Below are 27259 nucleotides of genomic sequence, written 5' to 3'. Positions count from 1 at the left end.
TGGCACAAGCTATGGAAAATAATATTGCTAGTAAGACACAGCCCTTGCACTGGTGCCACCTCGTCGTTGCACTAGTACGGTGGATTGTTTTACGAGTGAAAAAGACGTTGAAGGGGAAAACGCTGTGAATTGTGTTTTGGAAAAAAGAGCTCATTTGATACTGCACCAAACGCTTAAAGCCTGCATGACAAATTCCGTGAAGTAATGCACTCATTCTTGGCTTTTCCAAAAGTGTCCCATGTAGCAGAATTAGACGGTTGGAGAGCTGTTGTGAAAGTTAAGCACCCGCCCCGCCTTGTGAACTTTTGTCCCTTCAAGCCCGCGAAAGCACGTCATCCTTTACATTACTGGCGGATTTGGTCCCGTCGCTGTCTCGCGGCTCGGCGAACAGGTGAGACGTTTTCAGGCGGACGCGTCTCCTGTTTACCGATTGGTGTCAACAAACAAACAAAATATCAGGACAAACCCCAGTGAAGCGTGCTAATGTCTTTTTATAAACACAAACAAATTTTCCTTGTTCCACTTGTCGAGGGAGCTAATCTCGAGACTTCAGCTGTTTCTTCTTCCCGGGGGCTTTGTTTTGGTTTGTCTTGAGATTGGGGGCTTATTTATGTTTGTTGTGTCCCGCAGCCCTTCTTTTCCAAAGAAAGAAAGTTTGGCTTACTCGTTAGAAGTGTAGCATTGAAAGTTTGAATTTGTTTTCATTTATCATTTTAAATGTGTCAATTTGGCAAAATTCTCCGAATCCCCATTCGCGCTTTTCCTGCAATTTTCAAGAACATTAATAAACATTTAATGTAGTTTACAATTTTTACTCTGTTTTAGTTTCATTCACGACTGACACTGACAGCAGCGCTCCTACGGAGAAGGACCATCTTGCTCTTGCTCTTTTTATAAACATTCATCAGCGAAAAAGTTGAAAGTTTAGTCATTTTATTTCAAAAATATGTATATTTTTGCCCTTTCCACTGGCATCCCTCAACTTATGTCCATCATCACCAAATGATAACTTGATTTTAATGTTATAAAACATATGAATGACGATGAAAACTAAGACAAAACATACGCTTAGCCTAAATTTGACATCACCTTTTAAAACTATGCGGTATGTCATTGAAAGCTACGTGACTCCGCATTTTTTATGTTCATCATGCATGAAAACGCGCACACGGGGGAAAAAACCACCGTCGTGTGTGTGCAAAGCAAAGTGGATAGAAACAGCCGCTAATTCAATTTCTCATCTCTCACACTTGGCTCGTTATTGGATTGAGGAAGCCGCCCTTGACCGATTTACCCGTCAACTGCAGACGGACTCGAGGTGGTCAAAGCGCTGATGGGGTACCTGATTAATGGTGCCTAATGGGAAGTGAGGGAAAACCGTTGTGTGTCATTGTGGGTAACACAAAAATGCTTGCAATATCTCAACTTTATCATTTATGATATGACAATTTGAAATTTTGTTACAGATAATCAGAAAAATCATGGAAGTTACAATCCATGATTTGCCTTCACAGGCCACATAAAATCAGGCGGCGGGCCGGATCTGGCCCCCGAGCCCCGAGTTTGACACCTGTGATATAAGCCTTCGCCACGATGATAATGATTTACAGTTTTGACTGTTCTGACGTTCAGGGTTCCAAACATTGCTTCTGTCTTCTTGCGTGAGGTAAAAGTTTTTTTAAAAAAATCTGTTTGCGAGGGTTTTCTGTGCCACACATTCAAAAAAAAAAAAAAAAAAAAAAAAAATTAAAATGTGAGGTTAATTGTGAGTTTGAAATATATACCGTAATTCCCGGGCTACAGAGCACACCTGGTTATAAGCCTCAGTACACAGTTTAACGCGAGAGCGGGGGCGCTAGCGTTAGCGCTGTTTCTGTTTACCGAGGCTTATAACCAGGTGAGCTAACACTGGCGCCACATCACCACATAAACTGCAGGCTTGAAAGCGTGTGAAACGTCAAAGTAGGCCGGAAATTACAGTAGGTGTAAATATGAGGGAAAATGCTTGATATTATCTAGGGTTAAGCATGATACATGGGATGGATTTATTGGCGCCATGTGTGTATTTTACTTCCTCATAGGACATACTCTTATAGGACTACGCTAGCAGTATCAACAAAATGCAAGTGCTAAATCACAATGTCTACACTGACAGCGATAATGATGCAGTTTTGAGTGACAATTTTGAGTTCAATTCTTTTACAAGGTGGTGTCATTTTGGTGGCATTTTTTTATTGCATTTTTACCACTTGCTCCTGTAGTGCTCACAAACAGGAGCTAGTAACGAGACGTGAGCGCCCGTGTCCTGACGTGGCAGCAGACACTGTGGATCAGTTCCTCGGGGATTGATGGCACTCCCGCTCTCCCCATGCGCCGCAAGGATACACGCAAAATACAATTTCGCTTACGTACTTTTCCGTTTGTATCTCTCCTGTGCAGAGGATTTGTATGCAGTATTTTGTTTGCAGCTATATTTAAAACAGAGGTGGCAAAAACAGAAAATGTAATGATTTTACATATCTTTTTAAATGATGACAGTCAGTCCAACAATGGTTATTTACTGAGAAAACCTTTAATACAAACTGGATACAAATAAAGAGCAGGCCTACACAAACTCACCTGCGTTCAGAATTATCAAGGCCTGAGCGAAAACATTGTGTACAAATGTTAACTCATATGCTGTTATGCATTGTTACAAAAAGATATTATAAATACTGTAAGTACCACCGCTTCATAGATTCAGGAGACAGCTTATGTACAGTATGGAGCTTGAAATGTACCCTGCTGTTAATAAAATGTCCATGCGACAAGGACACGCGTTTGTCCGGTCAACACACTCCATTTACATTAAATTTTAGGAGAAAGAAGAATGCTGGCTTCAGTCCGGTTGCTAGTCAGTCCTTGGTCTGACCGCTGCGAGCCTAAAAATGTCCTGATCACATATAAACGGGTCGAGGGGGGGGACTAAGAAGGGGCGTCGTCGCCGTGTATCGCCTTATATTTCAACATCTCCTCCGGGAAGACTTTGCCGAGCTCGGAGATGAGAAGACTCTTGAATTTCTGGAATAGAACAAAATTCGCCTTGAATCAAGGATATCCAATTGTTTAAGACTTCGCTGCGTTATATATTTTACCGTCAGGGTGTCAATTTTTCCTTTAACTTGCTCGTTGCGGGCCAAGGCTCTCTCCAAGCACTCCTTCGTGTACAGCTGTGGGTTTCGACCCTGGTCGATGTATCTGAACAATATTACAGACAATGCAAACATTTTACGAGTCACCTGAATGATAATGAACATTTTTCACCCATTTTCTATAACTTTTGACTGCATTAAATGTGTGAATAAGCTTCAGTTTGCGGATTACAATTTAATAATAAACACGTTAGGGTAAAACAAGAAGAATATTGTTCGTCATCAAGACTTACTCAAAGACTTCCAGGGGTACGTTGATCTCATGCAGCTGTTGGCGGCACTTCTCGATGTCTTGCAGTCCCGTTATCATCAGATTTCTGTCGGATCAGCCACATAAAAGTTTTTTGCCCACCGATCTCCATTGTTTACCCGTCAAATCTGACATGACTCACAGTTTTTGGTTGAGCCCCGCCTGGCTGCTCGACTGGAAGTCGCTGACGATTATTCCGAGCTGCCGAATATTTTCGACAAACTTCTCCAGATGCTCTTCGAGGTTTTCATTTTTCTCCGCCATTTCAATGTCACTCTAAAGGGGGAAATGCCTTGAAACTGTTAAGTCGTGTGTCAAAACAAGCACCGGTTTACAGTTAGCCACCGAGGCTAGCGTGGCTAAAGCGCAGTCGCGCTTTACGGCAACGAACCAGCCAATCGCTGCTTGTCTGTTTCCAGTTGCCATGGTGATGACCAATGAATTCGGTGTCGGTTTCTGATTTATAACGTCGCGTTGCCTGAAATACGCCCGTTTCACTGTAAGCACTAAATAGCAAAAAAAAAATAAATGAATAAAAGTTGTAATCTTTCCTCAAAAATATTAATTAAAAAATGTCATGGACATTTTGAACAACATCTTAATTTTTTCATTTGTGAGAAACTAAAGTCCTGATCAAAAAAGCGCCACCACATAACCGCTGAATTTAAAATATGAAAATAATGTATTGTGTGGAAATATACCCATTTGTGTAGAAAATGAACAGCAGTTTACATAAGATATTTAGATATATATTCGGGTAATATCTCAATTCTTCAAACAGCAAATGAACAGGAAGTGACGCCACTTTCGCCTTCGCAATAAAAGCATACAGCGAGCGCTACACTCTCACGTTGATGACGAGTGGTTGCAGTACACGTGATAAAAACATCATAACACGAGTAAGATATCCTGTGCTGTTTGAAATATTAACATGTAATGGTTTTCTTGTTGATGTTGTCATTTACATGAGCTCATGATGGAACATCCCGCGCATGTAACTTGCAATGACACGTAACACCTTATGCGTGTTCGGGTATGTTTTGGTTCTCCCTACCCAACCACCACCACCACCCCCCCCCCCCAAAAAAAAGAAAATAAAAGATTCATTTTGAGTTGCTGCACACATAAAACTCGTGAGGCTACGTCATGAGCTTTACTTTGAAATGCGTGCGTTTGCAGGGTGAGGGCATGTGGGCTGCTGAGCGTTTAAGTGGGTCTGCGTGCTGGTCCTCCTCTGCATTACTCGAGCTGCAGCACCGGCGGAACGCACGCACACGCGCACATACATCGACACGTACAAGGCACGCACAAAGGCGCTCGAAGCGCTCCGGCTCGGTGGAAGCTCTTGTGGATCTGCTGGATTGTCTTTTTTTTTTTTTTTTTTTTTTTTTTTTAACCCATACGAGGAGGCGATCAGCAGAAGATACTCTGGATTTTACGCATCGGGTAAGGGAGTTCATGGTTTGAAATTGTTTATTAACAAGGGAACGTGAAAAAGGGGGACGCTGGTCTTCATAATGCGGGTGTTAGATTTGCGAAATCTCTTATTACATGTTTATGACATTATGTGTCATTATAGGCTTTTGTCGCCGTTTTGTTTTTCGTTGAATGCAACACATGCCGATGTAATGACGTTCAGCGTGCATCTTTTTAGATGCGTTTAATTTCCTGTCGTCCGAACTGCGGTTTTACAGTCTTAGCAGCGGGGGATCTTGTTGAATTCCGGTGACAAAACGCTATTTGGGTTTGTCTTTTTCGAGGGTTTAATCTTTTAATTGTTTCCCGATTTCTGTGTGTAGTCACGCCGTGCGGCGATGATGCACTGAGAGGAAAAAGCGCAGGATCGTGGGCTGTGATCACCCCCGGAGGCTGCAGCGAAGGCAGAGACCTGAGAGTGGTGCAAGCAAGGTGAACTCAGTCGTCCACGTCCTTACCGGGGGTGGGGGGGAAAGGGTGCAATCTTGACCCTCTGCAGGGGGGGATCGGTGGAGAAATCCAAACCAGATCCGTAAACTAAATTATGGCCACTCTACTGCGGAAAATCGGTCTGATCCGCCTCCACGACCGCGACACCGAGGACCCCAAACACCACCAAGGCTCTTTAAAGGGCACCAAAGGAAACCAGAAAAACAACAAACACTGTCAGACGGCCAACGACGCCAACATCCTCAGCACCCCGGAGATTAAGGCCAGGAAGCTGGACCAGCACGGCAAGGACAAGGAGAAGCCGGGCAAGGATGCCAAGGAAAAACCACAGCAGCAGCAGCAGCAACAACAACAGCAAACCGGAGGAGGCGGGAATAAAAGCACCGGAGCCTCCTCCGTACCGCCGCTCGCCCCTCACCGGCATCACTGCACCCAAGTGCGGACGCGCAGGCTGATGAAGGAGCTGCAGGAGATCCGGAGGTTAGGGGACAACTTCATCACGGTGGAGCTGGTGGAGGACAACCTGTTCGACTGGAACGTCAAGCTGCACCAGGTGGACAAGGACTCGGCGCTGTGGCAGGACATGAAGGAGACCAGCACCGAGTTCATCCTGCTCAACGTCACCTTCCCCGACAACTTCCCCTTCTCGCCGCCCTTCATGCGGGTGCTGACGCCCCGCTTGGAGAACGGCTACGTGTTGGACGGCGGCGCCATTTGCATGGAGCTGCTGACCCCCCGCGGATGGTCCAGCGCCTACACGGTGGAGGCCGTCATGAGGCAGTTTGCGGCCAGCCTTGTAAAAGGACAGGTGAGACGATGCCGCCGTCCGTCCCGACCGCGTGTCCGTCACACATGTTGCTGCACATTGGTGCAATTTTTGTGTATTCCAGCTCACCCACACGCCAGTTTAGTTTCTCTCTGGTTTTTCTCCTTGGGGTCCTCCCACATGCACAAGTACAGTCTATTAAAAGGCATAACAAACGTACCTTGAGATACAAGTGCCTTGATTTACGAACTTGTTTGGTTTTCAAGATATGAGCCACCCCTTTGTTGATTTTCTTGTCTTGACACGAGAGCAAATATTTGAGATACAAGTGTACTACTACACTATTGCAAAAACTTCTCAAATGTTTTTGTATGTTGTAGCTTTATCAATTTTGTAACACTACTAAAATCAATACAGATTGGTTTCCTCGCAGTGGAAGGATGATGTCAGTTGCTGGCAGTAATGGGCATAGGCGTGCATACAAACTCCCAATTAACCCCTCGGGAAAACAAGGACAGACCAGAGTGTAATTTTTCATGTTAAAAAAAGCAAGTTCAAGTTATTTTTGGTGCGGGTTCTATTTGGGGGTGCGTGAGAGTGTATCATCTGGGATGGATTAATCGCGTTTCCATTCATTTGAATGAGGAAAGCTGACTTGCAATTTGAAAAATTCCACTTGTATCTCAAGGCTGTGCGCTCATGTTAGTTAATTTCTGGATCTAAAGACTCTGGTAGATGCTTTTCTAATGGGCACTAGCACAATATTGATTTTTCTGGTTGCAGCAGGGTGCTGTAGTCTTCCTCACACTTGTGAGGTTGTGTGTTTGAATCCTGCCGCAGCCTTCACGTGTGGGCTGTGGATGATTTCCCCGCGCTTGTGATGTTTTTCTGCGTGTTTTTCTCCCCACATTCCAACAACATCCATGTTCTGTTCATCAAAGACTAAGTTCTCCGTAGATGTGAGTGTGAAAGGTTGTTGTTCTGCCCCCTCGCAATCGGCTGGGGGCCAGTTCGGGGTGTACCCCCGTCCTTTGCCCGAATTCCCTTGGGGTAGGCTCCAACTCTAAGTGCATACAAGCACTTGAGAAGATGGAAGGATGTTTTTTTTTTTCCCAGCAAGCATTTTACAGCTCGCTCCCTCCCTCAACGGCTCTTTGCAGTTCCCCGTTTGATTGCTTTTCATCAGTGTGGGAACAAAGATCCGCATCGCCGTCCAGTGAAAGTCATGCGGGCTCGCGATATGCCCCCCCCACACACACACACATTTACCAACTAAGAATCATAATTAGAACACCGGGGGATAGAAAAGCAGGCAGCGGGGGATGCCACAATCGCAGACCTCGTGTGATTTAGATCAACTAGATTATGTAATCCCGTCAAATCGCCACCCCCGCCCACCCCCCTGATGTCGTGCGGTATCTCTGCGCTTCCGACGGAAATGGCCGCATCCTCAAATGCACTCCACGTCATAACCTGAAAAAACGAAGTCCAAATCTGCTTGCCTTTGCTCAACGGCATGATAGATGTCGTCTCCCCCCCCCCAACGCCAGATTGTCCTCCGCGTGACCCCGTATTGCCGTCCCTTTTTTTTGTTTAGTTTATGACGCGTCATCCTATTCACGACGTGTGTGCGGCATCCCGAATGGCAGATTGAAGACTGCAACTGCTCTCTAAATGTGCTGCAGTGTCTTCTTGTATCTAATGGAAACAGTATTGATTAACGGGAATGTACAGGGTGCGTGTGCGTGCGTGTGTGTGTGTGTGTGTGTGTGTGTGTGTGTGTGTGTGTGTGTGTCTTCCACCTCCAGAGTTTGCACGCACTGCATTTTCCCAAGCAGATCATCTCTCTCACCCGCTCGGAGCCATGTAAATCCTAAATACACACAACGCGTGTGTGCATCCTTAGCGGACGACCTTTTGCGACTACGCGTGTGTTGACGTTCCTCGTGAAGAGGCTCTATTTTTGGGGGCGGGGGGTTATGTGATGAGATGAAAAAGTCAACAGCGAGACACGCACACACACACGGAGTGGATATAGTATGTAGGTCATAGGTTTGAGTCTTTTCTTTCGCTTCCAGTGCTATTATTAGGAGACACAAAAAGCTGAATAAATGATTTATAACCGTTGAAGTCGTCAAATATTGGGCGGGTACGGCCATTTGTGCTTCCAGCTGAAGGAGGCTCCGCTGCCTCAACCAGCAGAGAAAGGACAGAGTCAGTCGGCAGGAGGAGGACGCTGAGGACGTGACTTGCCACTGTGGGTCATTTGGATTTATGCTCATCAGGGTTTGCTTTTCAGTTGCAGAAAAGAAGCATAAAATGGATCACGACCACGTTGTTGGTCTCAAGTGCGGTTTATATAAAACGAAACAATGAAGTTAATCATGCGAGACAACGGGGAGAATTGATACTTTGTGTCATAAGATGGCCTCGCCTCTAATCTATTTGCACGCCGGACGCATCAGTCTATGGTGCGGAGAAACGGAGCGGAAAAACAATTTCGGTAAGACGAAGCATTGAGTGATAGCAAGAGATTCTTGATTAGTCATGTGAAGGAAATTGAGGCGTGAGCTGGTAAACACATTTTTTAGAAGTGCACATGATTAAAATAAAAATAAAAATATTGCATAATTTCCCCTTCCATCCATTTCACATTTCTGGCTAATTTAAGGGGGACTCTTTAATTGATTTTTAAATGGCGGGCAGAAGCCGTGCTATCCGGAGTAAACCAAAGCTATCACGGGGTGGAACATTCAAACTCAACAGGGGAAGGGCCGTCGGCGAGTTTGGAACCCCGAACATCAGAACCGCGAGGCAGACGCGCCGACCACTTCTTCTTCTCGCTGCTGTGGAGATCAGTCGTTATCTCAAATTGCACATTTTCACCGCAAACCTCGCATAACTAACCCTTTACAGTAATCGGATGCTGTCCTTTTAATTCTTAGGGTTCGAAATCCATCAGTCAGTCAACTGTTGCACTTTTTTGAAAAATTCAAGTGTTTTGCAATTTTTTATATTATACAGAGCGTAAAGTGCTTTTTGTTTCAGTGCTCTGCGGTCGCAAATTTTCATTCATGCTGCGATTGCTAACAGCAATTTGAGTAGTGACTTGTTTGTAAGGAAGATTTTATCCTCCGATAACCTCGACTATCAGTCCCAGAGGGGCTCAGCGATCCGATGAGACCGCTATTGATCTCTTGTTTGTTTATCCTGACCTTTTGAAGCACATGTCTGCATTATGTAACACGTCGCCTCCGGTCCCCCTAGCGCCGATTCCCAACTCGCGACGGGGGGCCTCGCCGCGCCTGTCCCGTTCCGTCCGTCGACTGATTCCCGTTCATACAATTAGCCGACGGCCGCTCTGCGCGAGCGAGCACTTTGCTCGAACAGATAAACGCTGACCGGGGACTGCGTAGGCCCGGGGCAATCACTCATTAAAACTACTCTCCCTTTCTCTCTATCCCCCCGAAAAGATATTTTTACTAGTGAGTTGTTTTTTTTCCGGGGGGTGGGGGGGTCTGAGAGTGTGATACCACAAATGAATGCACAATTCCCACGTTTCAGCCTGGGTCACAAACTTTTTATTTTTTTATCAGGTCAATACATGCTCGCAAATAAAAGAACCCACCAATGACAGACTAGAGACCTCATGATGCGGCGTGGGGGGCGTTCAATGAAAGTGAGGTTATGTTCCTTGTCACTACATCGCCATGGCAGCAAAGTCTTTAACAATAGCCAGCGATAATGAGGCAAATCAGCAAGTCAGCGGGCGCCATTTTGAGGTGGCAAGAGCAACCGTATGTGGTGTGTAAGGTATGCACGGCTAATTGTGCCCGTGAACGCCGCGACCGGAGCCGAGCAAGCGAGCGCGTCTGGGACATTGTGACATAACCGGCCTATTAGGCCGTGTCATTGTCGTCTCACAATGCGGCCAGTTTAAAAAAAAAAGTTCACAATGGACATCGGTTGCAAGTCATTGATTTCACGATAACTTGCAAAAAAAAATAAAAAAGGAGGACCAATGTCAGGATAGAAATTGCAAGGGAGAAAGCGTGTCAAGTTTGCTGCTGAAATGAGGCCCATGTTTTATAAACACATCCAACTGGAATGTGTAATTAAGAACAAAGGCCATGTTCAGAGCTGTGGAAATTAAAGAGGAATAAAGATGATGAGCCACACGATGAAGTTATGGGAAAGAGTTGTGGAGGCGAGACTCAGCACAGAAGTAAGTATATGCGAGCAACAGTATGGTTTCATAGCTGGAAAGAGTACCACAGATGCATTATTTGCCTTGAGGATGCTCATGGAAAAGTACAGAGAAGGTCAGAAGGAGCTACATTGTGTCTTTGTTGACCTAGTACCAAGAGAGGACCTGTGATAATGCATGCGCAAGTCCGGTGTGGCGGAGAAATATGTTGGAATATTTCAGGACATGTATGAGTGCAACAGAAAAGTGGTGAGGTCTGCCATTGGTGGTATGTCAGAAGAATTTAAGGTGGAGGTGAGACTGCATCAGGGATCCGCGCTGAGCCCCTTGTTGTTTGCTGTATTAATGGATAGGCTGACAGACGAGGTTAGATTGGATTCCCCTTGGACCATAATGTTCGCAAATGATATTGTGATAGGGGGCAAGCGGAGGAGCAGTTAGAAAGATTGAGGTACGTACTGGAAAGGAGAGGAATGAAGATTAGCTGAAGTAAAACGGAATATATGTACGTGAATGAGAGGGAAGAGTGAGGATACAGGGTGAAGAGATAGCGATAACTTCAAAAACTTGGGGTCAACAATCCAGAGTGATGGTGAGTGTGGTAAGGAAGTGAAGAAACTGGTCCAAGGGGGGGGGGGGGGACTGTTGGCGGAAGGTGTCTGGTGTTCTATGTGACAGAAGAGTCTCCGCTCGGATGAAGGGCAAAGTCTATAAAACAGTGGAGAGGCCGGCCATGATGGACGGATTAGAGACGGTGGCACTGAAGAGACAACAGGAAGCAGCAGTGGAGGTGGCAGAAATGAAGGTGCTGAGGATCTCTCTTGGAGTAGGTTGATGGATGTTGTGAGGGAAGACCTGAGGGCAGACGAAGATGCACAAGATAGGCTTAGATGGAAAACATGGCACGCTGTGGCGACCCCGAATGGGACAAGCCGAAAGAAAAAGAAGAGGAAGAACTGGAATGTGTGACGATTGGTCCTCTGCATGTGCAGTACATGCGGTAGACAGCATAAATAATAATCATATTGTGTATTTCATGAAGCAAGGTCAAGAGAGGCATGAACGCGAGTGCACTATCAAATAGCTTTGTGACATATCAAATCACTTGGATGAGTTGGACACTTTTGGACACAACTTAACAAATGTGGTCCTCGACCTTAGCCCAGTTTAATCGCTGTACACCCAAGTAGATAATAGATTACATATTTGTAGTGTAAATGAACTACTACCAAAAGTATTCTCACCATTTATACTGTAAAATGGCATCATAATGCCTCATTCATGCTGCGTATTACTAATGTAAATCACAAAACAAGAGGAGGATTATGTCACAGACAGCACCTGCATAGTAATAATCACAATATTAATACAGGTAATATAATCCAGGTATTTATCCGAACTGCAGTGCAGCACGTCGCCGAATGGCCGGCCACAGAAAACATTGTTTGATTAGTTTGAGCAGAAAGCCGCCGGCCAAGAAAGCAGCTGAGCGAAGTGATGCAGTGTTATAAAACAAAGTGTGCAGTCCAATCCCCCGCAACAGCGCCATAGATCATCCCGGCCGCCCGCCGGGTGACCGTTGGGCAGATTTACGGCGGCCGCGCAGTCTCGCCAACGCCGCGCGACGATGCCCGTTTTTTTATTGATTCGATAATCCGCAGAATCAAGTGACACACGCCGCTTCTATTTTATATTAAAAAAAAAAAAAAAAAAAAACCTTTGCGCTGCTTTTCCCTGCCGTGTTTCAAATTGTCGTTCGACACACGTTATCGCCTTTTCTAGAACATTCGTGTGGCTGATCGTAATTTTCCGAGGTGACGGAGGCGCAACAAGGTCAAACAAAAAAAAAAGATTGTCGCGGTTTAGCAAAATGATATCGTTTTATGTATCACTGGACCAAAACATTGTCTACTCTCTACTTGCCAATTTAGTGAGCTCTGTTTAATAATGACTGATGATTCTCCGACATCCTCACGAGTTTTGGGGTTCGAACCTCGACTCCGGCCGGCCTGTGTGGCGTCCGCGTCTTCTCTCAGCGCTTCTGTGGCCTTTCTGCGTGTGCCGGGGCTTCCGCTCGCATTCCACAAATGTTTCGGAGGATAACTGCCGTCCTTGGTTTTGCGGTTTTGTCATCTCAACTTTTTCAATGAGGGGATTTTTCTTTTATCTGGTTTCAAAATATAACATTGGGGGGGATTTTTTTTGGTTTGTCCTGAGTCCTGAAACAAATAAATGGTATTCAATGATATGAACGCTAGAGCGTGCCGGCAAATTCAACTCAACAAAGCAGCAATTTGGCAAACAGTAAACAATTTTAATAAAAAAAAAGTCCTCTAGCTGTTGATTGCTCCGCCCAGTTGAAGTTTATAACTACACAAAATCAAGACTATTACACGTTTTGTATGTGAAACGACATAACTGCCTTTGGCAAGTCTGCAATCTGAAATCTAACACATAGTGGCGAACGCCATAAATTGGCTAATGGCATCGATGTTGGTGTTGTACCTCACAAGCAGTATGTTTTTTATGCTGTGTGGAAAAAAATGTATATTTAAAAAATCTCAAATATTACGACAGTAAACTCATCTTTGTCTCTGTATTATAATTCACTAGTTTACAATGCTGGGCTGGAACAGGGTAATAATGGTTTTTCCATTCATTTCAGTGGGGAATGATGAATTGTGGTCTTTGATTTTATACTAGATTCAAACGAGTACCGTAATTCCCGGCCTACAGGGCGGACCTGGTTATAAGCCTCACCCAGTACATTTGTAAAGGAAATACCATTTGGTACATATATACGTAGCAGCTGTGTAAAAGCCGCAAGTACCCACAGTGAAACACGAAATATTTCCAAAGGTAGAAGGTACACAGAGAGTTTAACGCTAGCACTGCCACGCTAACGCTAGCGCCACGCTAACAGGGCCGGTTAAAAAAAAAACATACTGGTAAAAATCACTGAGTCATGGCAGTAACACGTTAGCGCAGCGCTAACACGGCCAGACCGGTAAAAGTCACCGCACATATATTCCACCGGCCTGACTCTTACCTTTTCCGCTCGTGTGCCCCTTGCGGCCGTTAGAAAAAATGGACACAGATTAGTTGCGGTTAATAGGACGGAAATTACGGGACTCCACTTTCATCATTCATATCATTTGTCTTTTTCAACCGACGCCAGCATTTTTTTCATGACTTTTCTTCATTTCCTCTTTTGCCAGGGGCGCATATGTCGGAAAGCGGGCAAGTCCAAGAAGGCCTTCAGCCGTAAAGAGGCCGAGGCCACCTTCAAGTCGCTGGTGAAGACCCACGAGAAGTACGGCTGGGTGTCCCCGCCCGTGTCGGACGGCTGAGCGCCGACCCCTGACCTCCGCCCGCAAAATGACACACCGCGCTAACTCAACGAATCCGTCACACTCACCTTTTGCTGTAGCTTTCTATGTGTGTGCGTGTGTGTGTGTGTGTGTGTGTGTGTGTGTTACTTGGGGGATTTGTTTTTAATATGCAGACAAGTGAGCACCATCATCTTCATCTTCTTCTTCATCATCATCATCATCATCACTTCGACAGGAAGTGACTTGTCGTCACCGCTCGCCAAGGGAAATCCCAAGGCCCGAGAGGGAGGTGTGTGTGTGCATTTGGAGATCCATTTCTTTCCTGGTTATTAATTTTGTTTTCTTCTTCTCATGCACGTGCGGCTGGAGAACTTGTGAAACTGAATGGCGCAGACTCATCCCCGCTCCTGTTGCTCTCTCCTTGACCCCCGCCCACCCCCACCGCCGCCCCTCTCCCTTCTCCTTTTCTGCATTCGTCTTCGTCGTCTGTGCGCGGGTGTGAGCTCATTTGCATATAAATGAAGCCGTTAATGTTTAATAGATGGGCAGCGGGCCTCGCTCCCTCCTTCATTTCCTCTTTTCTCTTTTTTTTTTTTTCGTCGACTGTTCGGTTGCCCACACTTGGATGCAACATGAAGATTGTAACGTACATGGAACTGTGCACTCTCTCTCTCTCTCTCTCTCTCTCTCTCTTTCTCTCTCTCTCTCTCTCTCTCTCTCTCTCCAAGCTGTCTCGCCCACCATCTTTCTCTCGCGGCTAAATTTAGAGCTCACTGTTGTGTCGATGGATTTTGATTTCTAATGGAGGAAGAAGAAGAAAAAAGGCACATGTTGCATTATGCAGAGACTTTGTATGATACGTGGAACGATCGTCAATCGTCTGTTTCGGTGCGTGTTGATGAACAAAAGGGCGGTCATAATTTTTGTGCGTGTGCATGTAAGCGACAGGCCCTTTAAAAGCAGAAAATCTGAACTGTGAATGACACGAAGGCCTAACGAGTTAGTTTTTAAGGGACTGCACGGCTCTGTGTGATCGGTATGAAGCAACCAAAGTCTAGCAGGAAATCCACTCGTGCGCACATCTACTGTACTTGCACGGCTCGGAATGCAGGCGGTTCGGGGGCGGGGGGTGGGGTGGGGGGATGCTCGCCGTGTCAACGAATGTACGCAACGTGATTGCGCAGAGAGAGAGACATCCGCGGCTGTTAGGGATCGCTACTTCGAAAATGTCAGCGGGCTGGAAGATGGGGAGGAATCTGTATTGCCAACTTAATGGATGCACGGGGATAAATAAAACACGTAGGAGGCAGTTTTGGAACACCTGCAGAAGAGGAGTGAAGAAAATATGACGTTGCTTTTGAAAAGATTTTTCTGCGAGGTGGATATTTTTGGGCTACAGCATCAGGAAAGGACAGGATGTGCAGATGGGTGGATATTTAAAGTTGGTCACACTGCAGTGTGAAGGTACACATGCCTGACTCCTCTAATCAGTCTTTAGCTAGCACTAAAATTGACGGTGGTGCAGCTGGTAAAGCGTTAGCCTCACAGTTCTGAGGAACCGGGTTCGATCCCGGCCCCGCCTGTGCGGAGTTTGCATGTTCTCCCCCGTACCTGCGTGGGTTTTCTCCGGCACTCTGGTTTCCTCCCACATCTCAAAAACATGCAACATTAATTGCACACTCTAAATTTCCCGTAGGTGTGATTATGAGTGCGGCTATTGGTCTCAACGTGCCCTGCGATTGGCTGGCAACCAATTCAGGGTGTACACCACCTCCTGCCAGTTGACAGCTGGGATGGGTTCCAGCACTCCCCGTGACCCTTGTGAGGATAAGCGGCAAAGAAGATGGATGGATGGATGGATGATGCTGTTAGGTTAACTATAGGTGTGTAAGAATTTCGAGAAATCGTCCGCCACGTTTATTCGGCGCTCTTCAGTCCACATGAGTTCGACGCCACTCAGGCATCTGAAATGTGTCCGTCCTGTCAGCTCGTCTTCGGCGCGCGTTACTTCTGCTATGTGCCAGTTAAATGTCATCGGCGAAGCTGCTAATTGGGCTGACATTTCCGCCGAGCGTCATTAAAGGGAGACAGGCGCTTGAGAGCGAAAGGATGGAGGATGTCAAACCTCCCCCTCACGCCCCCCTCCGAACCCCAGCCCACCATCCTCCACCCGCTGGCATTTCGGTTCCCGTTGCGTTACCCCCGCTGCGTTTGTTTTAGGAGAGGAGGGCAGATGGAGAAGTGAGGTTGAAGAATGCGCGTCGGGGTGAGTTTTGGGGAGGAGGGGGGGTGTGGGTGTTCATCATAACAAAAAGACATGACGTCAAGTTTCTTTTCCGAGTTGATTGTATAGTGCTCTCTTGGCTCACCGGTGCAGAAATACTGTAAATTGAATTCATATTACACCACAAAATATCTCCAAGTTGAGTGTTTGCTGGTTTCAAGCCAAACCATTTTGTGATATAGATTTAGACTGATAGCTAGCGCAGACACTAACTGAGCTTGGTTATGTTGTATTATATTTGCATGTCAACTGTGATTGGTAGCTACCTGCTGTATAGTTTCTTTGTTTTTTAAGAAAAGTCGGGGGGGGAAAAAAACTGCGGAGACGAACAAAAAAAAATGCAAGTGCTTCTTTTTGTTTTTTCGGGGAGGGCGGAGAGGAGTTTCCGTACTGTACGTGCGTTTTCTTTTTACGCGTCCTCAAATGTCATATTGTCTTCTATGAATGTGTTTTAATTTATTTGTTGTTTGCCAAAAATGAAGATTTGAAGCATGGTGCAGGGATTGTCACGAGAAAAAGTAAAATCTTACTTCGAAGGATCTTTGTGTTTATTTGGAGGACTGAAGGACAAAGTTGCAAAGCCTCAACAACTTGAGAAGAAAATCCCATCACGCCCCAAACAAAGTTGCAACGCGTCCCAAAACTTCACACCCTTCACCTTCAGTCCTGCAGTCATTCGGCTCCGCGCGGTCCAAACTAAAATGTGGACAGAACTTTTCCCTCCCTTCAAATCACTGTCGTAGGATCAGTCTTGTTCTCCCAGTGCTTCACATCTCATTTGTCACATGGGCATGTACACATCTGACCCGAGATCAGCTGGACAATTCCATTCTTCTTGACTTGATTGTTTGGTCCAACTTAAAAAAAAAAAAAAGAAAAGAAAAGTGGGAAAAGGTTGGTTTGCAAGACCAAACAAGAATGTGCAATAAAATTCACAGCATATTCAAAGTGATTGGGTTGTGATTTTTGTTTTTAATCTGCACGAAAGTACGCCCGGCGTGCGTGGTGAAATCCTATTTTCAGGCTGCGGCATCCTCTGTGTGGCTCCCTTATTGTCCTACTTTCAACACAAAACCTTTGAATTGTTTCTCCTCTGCCACAGCCGTTTTTGTTTCTAACCTTCCGGCACATTCATAAACACCCAGAATGGCCACTTCAGGGGCGTTTGGGCAGATTCAAAAGGTTACTTTTAGCCGCGGATTCAGCGTCTTTGGCCTTTTCGCACTTTTTTTGTGTGTAGCGGTGCAACGGTCTGACTAACAATTTTCACCACTAAATAGGAAGGTTAAGCCGAAGGACAACAGTGGAGGACTTCCAGCAAAATAAAATGTGAGTGAACAAAAATGTAATTGCCGCACTTTGACTTTGCCCCTCTGAGGTGGAGGGATTTTCTCGACAAAGGAAAAAGTGCACACTGGTTTTGAAAAAAATCCGTCTACAACTTTAAAGAGAAAATGGAAAGAGAGAGAGAATTTTTATGTGTGTAACCTTTCAGCATTTTTGGCTTTGATTGCATTCAAATGATCATACATGACCTAGTTTGATGTTTGGATTAAAGGGTGAGTCGTTTTCTTTTGCAAAAGGTTTGCAAAAGTGCCCACGAAACAAATCGCGTCCTCGTCATTGTGCGCTCAGCGTGTTCCGCCGCAGTTCTGCTGGGGTGCACAAATTAGCGATCGCCGCACACACCTTCACACGCCGTCATCATTACAAATGAATCCCAATTAATGAACCACGCCCACCCCCCCTCCTCCCCCCAAGCGCCGATGCTCCCCACTGCTCATTAGTGGAGGAGAACCTGATCAGCATATGCGATCCATACTATGGATGCGACTCAGCGAGCAAAATATTGACGATGGCATGCTGAAAACTCAGCGTGGATGCCGGAAGGTGGAAAAACCGAATAATAATCTCATTAGTCAATACTGTACAGCTCATGTACAGTACTCTTGAGGACTTGGCAAATATTCAGTATTACATTCATATTCAGGTCAACAAGCAGCAGTTTGTCAGATAGTGTTATTCTTCAAAAAACAAAGTCGATGTCATTTATTGCCACTCCTAGTTGAAGTGCACATCAAATAAAGAGAATTTTATGTTGCGTGTTGTATTTATAGAGCCACACAGTTTTGCATTAATATATTTTGTCTTTTTAGCTTAATGCTCACAAACAATGCATAGCGCCATACACTGGCTACCCAATTATAAGCCTTAAAGTAATGGATATTTGAACACAAATGTTAAACTAACACGTGGAAAATGGTCATGATCTCAGACATATATTCTTTATCCTCTGTGAAGAACGTCCTATATTACTGTACGCCTGTGTTGTGCTGCCCCAGGTGGCCAGGGCATGCATAGCAGAAGGATAACTGAGAACGATATATTTGTGTCAAGTACAACGTCATAGCGTGCTATATTTTCTTATTAAGAATTGTTCTTTTGCAAGGCCAGAACAAATTAATGTTATTTCCATTCATTTCTGTGGGGAAAGATGATTTGATGTGCTTTGAGTTACAGGTTTGGTCACAGAACAAATTCAACTCATAGGTCAAGGTAAGCTACCTCTGTATTTATTCTTATTTAGGTGGTTAATGAAATGTAAATGTGCAAGAGTGCGCGTTGTGGGGCTTGGGGGGCGTTGTCCTTCTGACCTCACAATAATCGATTCTTATTTTATGCATCAGCTCCTGCGATTCTTCTGTTGACATTTCGGTCAACTGGCAGCATTTAAACCAGGCAGGGAAAATAGGAAGTGACATTGACATAAATCCCAAAGCTCAAAGATTATCGGATTGGCTCATCTCCTTCGGAATCATACTGATGTCATTAGATAAGATGTGATTTGCGTGTGTCCTATATGCTCGGTCAAAAATAATCATAATAATAACACACCGGAGGAGATTTGGATGCTTGCTAAGGAGATGGTCACAGACGCACACGTTTTATTGCGTTACATGGATCTTATTTTACGACCGGTTCAAGTATGAGATGCAATAACAACCCACCTCACCTTGTGCTTTAACCGGGCTATATATCAAACGCAGAGTAGACTCGGGGGCAGCCCGACTGCGATTGGATTCTATAGGGCAGCATGCATAATGCAGCCGTGGCGCCGTTGACTCGGAAATGTTCAATAATGTATGTTTTCCTCGGCCTACATTCACATGTACGGAGTGGGATTGACATCGTGTGCGTGTAGTCGAAGCAATTATACGATTATTTGCTTCCTGAAACGTCTGCGAGCTCCAGACCGAGCGCGGTCGACGGTCATTTTGCGTCTTCCATGTTGGAATAATTGTCACCTTCCTTTTGCTGATGGTTATCTAAGCCGTTCCAGTCTTGTGCAGGTCTGCAGTCTGGACCCTGACATCTTTTTAGTCTCGCCCGTGAGGCAAGAAATTGATTCAGAGAGCAGATGTGCGTTATATGCGGGACCAGTGGGAGAACATATTTGCAGGTTCGGCATTTGCACATTTTCCCATTTGGGGATCCTTTTTTGGGGGGGATCTTATCTGTTATTTGCCAAAGAGGGAACGTTGGAATGAATTGAGGAGGTTCACGTAGACGAGAGTAGCTCTTTTCTGCCTACTTGTGGCATTTACAGGCACTGTTAAATCTTTTGGAGGGTACGTCTGGTCAACAAGCACGAGCTAACCTGTGGGAGTCAAAATGTTGCATGTTGGTGAAGAAAAACTGGATTACCCTAATGAGTAAATCAGTAGACCATATGAAATAGTTCATTTGTATGTACGTGAGCATCCATCCATCCATCCATCCACTTTTCCGGGTCAGGTTGCGGGGGAAGTAGCTTCAGCAGGGATACCCAGACTTGCCTTTCCCCAGCCACTTCTTCCAGGTCTTCCGGAGGGATCCCGAGGCGTTCCCAGGCCAGCCGAGAGACATAGTCTCTCCAGCGTGTCCTGGGTCGTCCCCGGGGTCTCTTTCCGGTGCGACATGCCTGGAACACCTCACCGGGGAGGCGACCGGGATGCATCCGGATCAGATGCCCCAGCCACCTCATCTGGCTCGACACTGAGCATCCAGGATGACCGAGCTTCTCACTCTGTCTCTAAGGGAGAGCCCGGACACCCTGCGGAGGAAACTCATTTCGGCCGCTTGTATTGGGATCTTGTTCTTTCGGTCACGACCCACAGCTCATGCCCATAGATGAGGGTAGGAACGTAGATCGACTGGTAAATTGAGAGCTTCGCTTTTCAATTTTGTACGTGACCAAACTTTCAAATTGAGCAGTGGGTCGTCCTCTAATTTTTTTCACCATTTTATCAGCACTGTAAATGATACCGTTAAATTGCCCACACTGGTGGACAGCACCGAGCCTCTCGCGCCACTCATGTGAGAGGCGTGTCCGCCGCAAGTGTGCATCACGCTGGCAGTTAGCTCTTATGTAAGGTCTGCTGCTGGGATGGCGGCAACAGTCAGCTTTGGGAGCCCCCCCCATCCCCACTTCCTTTGAGCTTCTGCATCGGTGCCATTCTTAGCAGACTAAAGCTCACTATAAATATTTTATATGGCACGGCGCATGTGGGAAAATGTATTTTTAGCCACCTGCGGTGCGTTCACGCATGGCGGCCCTTGGCGAATGGAGCATCTGTCAACGTAAGCGCTCGCTAGCATTGACGTATTGTTGATCTGAGGATCAAAGAGTGGCATCTGTGCCGGGGTACGTTAGTCGGAAATAATGAAAGGTGCTCCAAAAACATCTGAACGTGAGCCAGGCAGCATTTGCACAACTTGGCCAAACGGGGGAAACGGTTCCGTGCCCATCGCGCCTGGGGGTTGGCCCAATTTGAGGCGTTTGCAAATAATCACAAACTTCTTTGTGTGTGGTGAAATAAACCCCAGCACTCTGTCCATCTTGACAGGTCTGAAATATTGCTGAAAATCCCGATGGAGCTCGAAGTCCCCGCACCCACCTACTCTGGTTCACCCTCACATTAAAGCCGTCAATGGCACTGAGCGTGCTAACCAAAGTTTTGCATTCCGTAATAGATCAAATATAAGTCGAAGCAACCTCTCTTGCTACAAGTGGCTCTTCGCCTTCCTCTTGTCAAAAACACGAAATTAGCAACTAGTCAACATCAACCTCAAAATGGTCATTGTAGAGTAGAAAAGTTGACTAGTCGATACAACCCCTAACTGCAACTCTCATGAGGAAAATGGTGGAGAAAACGAATAAATGGGATCAGCAGAATTTCACCAAGCTTCAATAAACGCACGCGTGCATCCGTCAATATGCACAGTGAAATTGTACCCGAACGGTTTGGGTTCAATCATGATTCGTCCTCTTTGTGGTTCTTTTCGTCTCTTGTCGCAAGTGACCTCCTTGACCACCAACGACCCCCGCAGCCTCGCAGAGTGGCCTCCATCTCACCTTGATCAATGGCGGCCGAGCTACAGCATGCCGTGAAGCTGATTTATTGAGCCGCCGTCTTGCAAGAACCGTCCCACGCACGCCCGGGAAGGTGTAGCGGAGCAACAAATGCTATGGCAACAACATCGACGGCGGCGGCGGATGTCGACTTTCACTCCACCGCTGGCTCCTCCTCTCTTTGGCCTCCTTTCCTCGTCTCCTTCCTGAGTGCGCGGAGGAGAGCGTCCGCGCTGACTGCTAATGAGGAGTGACGCCTGTGCCAAGTGTGAGAAGGAGATTGAGGCATGCAGAGTGCCTTTGTCGGGGGGTTTAGATGAGTTGGCATTTTTTTTGGGGGGGGGGGGACAAGCAAAAGCGAGGGATGTTCTTCAGCTTCTCTTTGCTCACTCTGCGTCTGTTACCAGGCAACACCTGCAGGCATGCACTAAATACAGCCTTGTGTCCGCCGCTGGCCCCGCCCACACCCAACCACCCACCCACCATCTTACCTCCTCGCCAACGCTCACTGCTCATCAAGCTAATCCATCTCTTGTCCCTCACCTCTGCAGGATATTCAAAACGTTCCGCCTCTTCATCCCAACAGCCGTCACTTTTGAGTGAACTTTCCACTCCCCCCCCCCCCCATAAGCCTCCTTCTTGCCACGCTGTTTAGTTTCTGTTTTGCTTGACATTTACACCCTGAATAACCATGCAGGAAAAATGTATTCCTCACTTCTACTTTCATCAGGCCCACTGATTTACATAATCAGCAGAACTGTAGAATTTCTTTCTTACAGTGGTTTAGAAAAGTCACTGACGGTGTAGTGGTACACACGCCTGTCTTTGATGCAGGCAGCGTGGGATCGATTCCCCCTCAGTGATGTTGTCGATATCTGCCCTGCGACTGTCTAGCGACCAGTTCAGGGTCTGGCCTGAAGCTAGCTGGGATGGGCTCCAGCCTTCCCGCAACCCTTGTGAGGATATGCGGCTTGGGTAATGACATGACATGACGTTGGTTTAACTGCTTGTTGCCAAAAATTGAATAATTAAAATGTACTTGTTTATTTTCAATCATCTCAGTAATTATTGGTTAATAAATTTGTTGTAAATGATAAAATATGTATCAGTAAAATAAACCAAGGCTGTTGGGGGGGATGTACCTACAGTATGTGCATTAACCGTATTTTCCACACTAAAAGCCTTTAATTTTCTCAAAAGCTGACATTGCGCCTTATAATCAGGTGCGCATTATACATGGGGTTGATCCACTGAGCCTTTAGTGCAGCGCCATCTAATGGATGCATTACATCATCCCAGTGTCTACTGTCTCGTTGATTCTATGCGCCTTATAATGCGCTGGGCCTTATATATGAAAAAAGTTTTAAAAGGCCATTCATTGAAGGTGCGCCTTATAATGTGGTGTACCTTATAGTGCGGAAAATACTGTACTTCTGCCCCAAAGCATTAGCGCGATCCACCATCCGGACTTCCAACCTCGAGGCGACATCTTGCTCGCCAGCTTCCGTAGACTAGGTGGAGTTATCAGACAGTTCAAGCGACATCTTGCCTCAAAGTACAGTAATTTCAACATTTTAAATTGGTTACTAATGTGTAAAGATAACAGACAAGAATAGTTTGATGCGCCCTCTTACGTGCTCCAGTTAATCATTAATCCTCGGCATTAAATTAACGATGTCACACATTTACAAATGACCTGACCCACATGTCCATTTAATAAAAACTAAAATGTGGCCCTCGAGCGCTAAAGTTTGACCACCCCTTGATTTAAATGACTCACTGTTATTTAATTGAAATACAATTTGGACGTACGTCATTAGCACTGGCCTTTGAGTCCATTTGCAGAAGTGCCATTTGTTGCATTTTCGGTCTTGTGTCCAACACTAACAGCCGCGAGGCGCAGCAAAAAAAAAAAACAAACAAAAAAAAGGGGAGTAAATGTAGCTTCGGGCGCGTTGACTTGCCCCAGAAATGCTTCCAAAACATTTTGAGTCCATTGCGATTGAGTGGAATGTTGAACCGTCGAGAATTTTCTCTTCGTCAGGCTGCCCTGCTTGCCTTTTTGAGGATGAGCTTCGAAAAGAACACATACGGACAAAAAAAAATATGCTTGCATCCTTCCCTTAAAGAAAGAAAATCCCACAAAACATGCAATAATGAATACAAATATAAGGTAATTTAAATTAAATTGTGCAAATCAGGCATTGGTTTTGTCGTTCAACCAGAAATATTAAAGAAACTAAAAAAAAGCAAAAATATTCCCTGTGCAAGATGGAGGAATCTAGCAGATAAGCGTTTATTCTGTCATCAAGTCAAAGTGCACAGCTGCGTCCTGCTGCAAGCGGCCATGACATCAGGCCGCGGTCACGTCGGATAAGCGCCGAACGCTTCATGGGAAAATAGCGCATGTGGCGTTCCGGGGGGTCAACGATGACAGATAACGGAAGAGTCGGTGGCAGATGGCAGCGGTCGCGTCACGGCATTCGCGTGAGCCGTGAAATCGAGACCGGGGACTCGATAATCGATTCGGCCGGTTTGTCATTTCCTTCGGCTTCTCACTTTTGGCCCGTGGCCGAGACTCGTCTGCTGATTAGTCGAGCGCGAGTTAAAACAACATACCGAGGTGGCGCGGTCCACTTGCGGTTAACGTGGCTGCCTCACATGCAAATGTGCAGAGGAATGGACCTTTCTGATGGCGATTTTAAGCTGCGCCCCCTGAGCCATGTCCCACAATCTTCGAAAATGGCGATGAACAGAACATGTTTGAAGTCGATTCTCTATCGCGTATTCTAGATAATACTGGGGTATGTTTTTTTTTTTTTTTTTTTGCCAAATGCGTCAGACTTGTCCAAGAGGGTTCTATAGAGAGGTCTCAACTATTTCACGCAAGGATATGTACACGGAATTAAGATTTTGGACGGAGCAGGACGCAATGTCAGAGTTACAGCGAAACGTTGGCGATCCTTAATCCGTCGTCGACACTTCGTCAACTGTGTTTTAGGCTTTGGAAAATTAATCAAGTGGGGCCCTCGTAACCTTCAACAGAATTGCACGTTCCCCAAGCACTTCTGAACACCGTTTTCTCCGTAACATTAACTTTTCCAAGCGCACGCTACTAACCGCCCGCATTGCTTGTGGGACAATACGGCAAGAGGGGCGTGTCAAGCCAGGGGGTTAAGACAATGCGGCTATCTGATTGGCTATTATTGTACGAGGTCCATTGGATTGAAATCCTGGCTCCGGTTCATCTAAGGACAAACGCTATTCGAAAACGGACAGCTAGATTTTATGTCTCGACTCTTGTGATTTGCCCAAAAAAGATGGCCGTGATCCCTTAATGACCTGGCACTCCTGTTGCCGGTCACAGTAACCCCAAACTGTCATTCTCGAGTGCTGCCCCGTTGCGGGGGCATCGACTAAAAAGCGTGGAGATTTTATTTCCGAGACGCCAGGAGGTTGCTGTTATTGTACCGTACGTGTGTTGAGTTTTGTGTTCAGCACTGAAGCGCGCCTATCAAGGCCTAAAGGATCCGGGGGAGGTGTTCGTTCAGCTCCTCTCGGGATGAACGCAGCGCCGAAGCCCGGTCGTCGTCCGTGAAAAAAACGCCGCGAGGGGCTACGCACATGCGTTTTATCTCAAGTCGCAGGGAGAGGCTGAGGATAAGACGGTGTAAAAACTGCAGCGTCACGGAATAAAACCGGGGCGGGTGTAGGGATGCGCGCTTTTGGACCGACGCACTTCGTCGTTGCCATTGTTGTATTTTGCGAAGGATGAGAACGGGCTTTGCGCAATTATCAGATAAAGCCAGCAGCCGCAGCCAGAGATTTAAGCAACAGATTTTACAGGCCTTGTAGTGTGTGCGCGGCGATTGGTTTAATCCAAACACAAGATTCTCCAACCGCTATGTGTGTGTGTGTGTGTGTGTGTGTGTGTGTGTGTGTCAGAATTTGCCTCGCTCAGTCAGTGTAGCGTTGCGTAACTGCCCGATTATATAATCCCAAACATATATGCATGTGGACGAGACTTAGTGAGGCAGCAAGCGCGAGCAGCGCGTGCAAGCATCTCAAGCGTCTGGCGACCACGCCAGGGGGGACGATGAGGAGGAGGAAGAAGTATAAAACGGGCCAAAAGGGGACAAAGTGTATGACGCCGCGACTTCAAGTGCGCTCCATGACGAGTTCTGCCGATGTCATCGCTTTCATTCCGCTTGGCGAGCGCTTCTCGAAGCAAGCGCCGTAAAAGGCTGAGCGCTGCAACCGCGTCCCTCGCAAGTTGTGCAAATACTGCAATTCTATTGGTTAACGTGGCCCACGTCGCGAGTATGAAATGTGCTACCGAACCGTATCATTCGCTCGAAAGAAAGTCCACTAGCTTGATGCTAACATATAATGAGGAAGGCAATAGACGGGCTAGTTGAATTTAGCAAAAGGGGTCACCAAACTGAGATTTGCTTCTTATTTTAACGTGCAGGCCTACAAGTTTTTTAAACACTTAAAATTAGCTTGAAATATAGTTTATCAGTCGTAATAGCAGCAACACATGCAACAGTACTCACGAGCAAATATTCTCTGTGTACTCTCTCTCTGTGTTGTATTTAGCTGTTAAAAAAACTGCTTTGGGTCGGCATTAAACAGTTTTGTTTACTGAACGTGTTCCGAAGCAGTCTTGCACGCACCCTCAGTCGTATCCGTACTTGTACAAACCTTTTTTCTACCTGTCCAATTCAATTTTCTCCTCCCACGCCGCCTCCCCCATCAAATCATCTCTCTTCATTCTCCCGAGGCTTTCATCATTTTGAATAAGCTCTCCTCCACTCGGGATGAATTTTTTTTTTTTTTTTAACCTTCTCATTCATCCTCACTGACGTTATCTTCACTTTGTCCTCCACTTCCTCCCCCACCCCGCCCCAGCCACCATGTGCAGGATGCTGCGAGGTGGCCGTGTCCAGTCTCCCGCCTCCCGTGGCGGGTGGGGGGAGTCGTTGTTGTCATAACAGCTGTTGTCATGGCAGCTCCACTGGGCAATAAACATGTCCATCCATCCATTAGGAGCCATATTGTATTGCTGTCTTCAGTATACGTCACTTCTCAACATTCTACGTGAATGTATGACCCTCAAATTGGTCACATTCTGTTAAAACTGCACTTTTTTTGCCACCTCCTATCTATCTTTTTTTGTACATTTTATTTATGGTCCAAGTGAGCTGTAACCAGTACAGTCTGACAGGTGGACTGGTTTGTAATCATCGCAAGGCACAGCTAAATAATGTATATACTGTAGGTAAAGTTCTATTATTCCATTTATGTTCATGAAGTTTCCAACATTTTACATTATCCAGAAGTATTATTGTAGTATTCCCTTTTTTTGTTTTGTCTAACATATTGTAGGCGGCACGGTGTCTCAGCTGGTAAAGCGTTGGCTTCACAGTTCTGAGGTCCTGAGTTTGATCCTGTCCCCGTCTGTGTGGAGTTTGCATGTTCTGCCCGTGCCTGCGTGGGTTTTCTGCGGGCACTCCGGTTTCCTCCCACATCCCAAAAACATGCAATATTAATTGGAGACTCTAAATTGCCCCGATATGTGATTGTGAGTGCGACTGTTTGTCTCTATGTGCCCTGCGATTGGCTGGCAACCAGTTCAGGGTGTAACCCGCCTCCTGCCCGTTGACAGCTGGGATAGGCTCCAGTACGCCCCGTGACCCTTGTGAGGATAGGCGGCAAAGAAAGTGGATGGATGGATACATATTGTAAGTTACCTGAAAAATGTAATTTAAAAAAAATTCAAAACAAGTATTTAATATAAAATGTATGAATTCTAAAAATTGTCTTCATAGGGGTCTGTTATTCAAGTCAATTTTTGCTCGAAGTTGTACACAGCACGCAAAAAAATCCTAATAATTTGACATGTAGCCAA

The 27259-nt window shown here is 46.0% G+C and overlaps 2 protein-coding genes across 4 annotated transcripts in view; one reads left to right on the top strand and one right to left on the bottom strand.

Moving 5' to 3' along the window:
- ube2ql1 (ubiquitin-conjugating enzyme E2Q family-like 1) overlaps positions 1–16886 on the top strand; it is a 105352-nt gene extending 88466 nt beyond the window's left edge. Inside the window, exons 1-4 of one of the 3 annotated variants that reach the window (XR_009794496.1) lie at positions 4671–4887; positions 5241–6175; positions 13559–13961; positions 14042–16886. Coding sequence is in view for 2 of the 3 variants with exons in the window: in XM_061816199.1 (XP_061672183.1) it covers positions 5462–6175; positions 13559–13690 (846 nt within the window). In the remaining variant the exon portion in view is untranslated. Of the gene's footprint in view, positions 1–4670; positions 4888–5240; positions 6176–13558 lie in introns of those variants that run through there. The other 2 variants (XM_061816190.1, XM_061816199.1) reach the window with 2 other exon arrangements.
- med10 (mediator complex subunit 10) lies at positions 2553–3872 on the bottom strand. The gene is made up of 4 exons (XM_061816217.1): positions 3584–3872; positions 3425–3508; positions 3135–3237; positions 2553–3060 (listed from the first exon to the last, which is right to left on the bottom strand). The coding sequence occupies exons 1-4, from the start codon at positions 3703–3705 to the stop codon at positions 2965–2967; spliced, it is 405 nt and encodes a 134-aa protein (XP_061672201.1). The 5' UTR covers positions 3706–3872; the 3' UTR covers positions 2553–2964.
- Positions 16887–27259: the final 10373 nt, after the last annotated feature.

This window comes from Syngnathoides biaculeatus, chromosome 1 (assembly GCF_019802595.1).
Source record: "Syngnathoides biaculeatus isolate LvHL_M chromosome 1, ASM1980259v1, whole genome shotgun sequence".
In the NCBI taxonomy this organism is placed as follows: domain Eukaryota; kingdom Metazoa; phylum Chordata; class Actinopteri; order Syngnathiformes; family Syngnathidae; genus Syngnathoides; species Syngnathoides biaculeatus.
The sequence above is the reverse complement of the archived record's forward strand: the minus strand, read 5'-3'. Positions and strand labels throughout refer to the sequence as shown.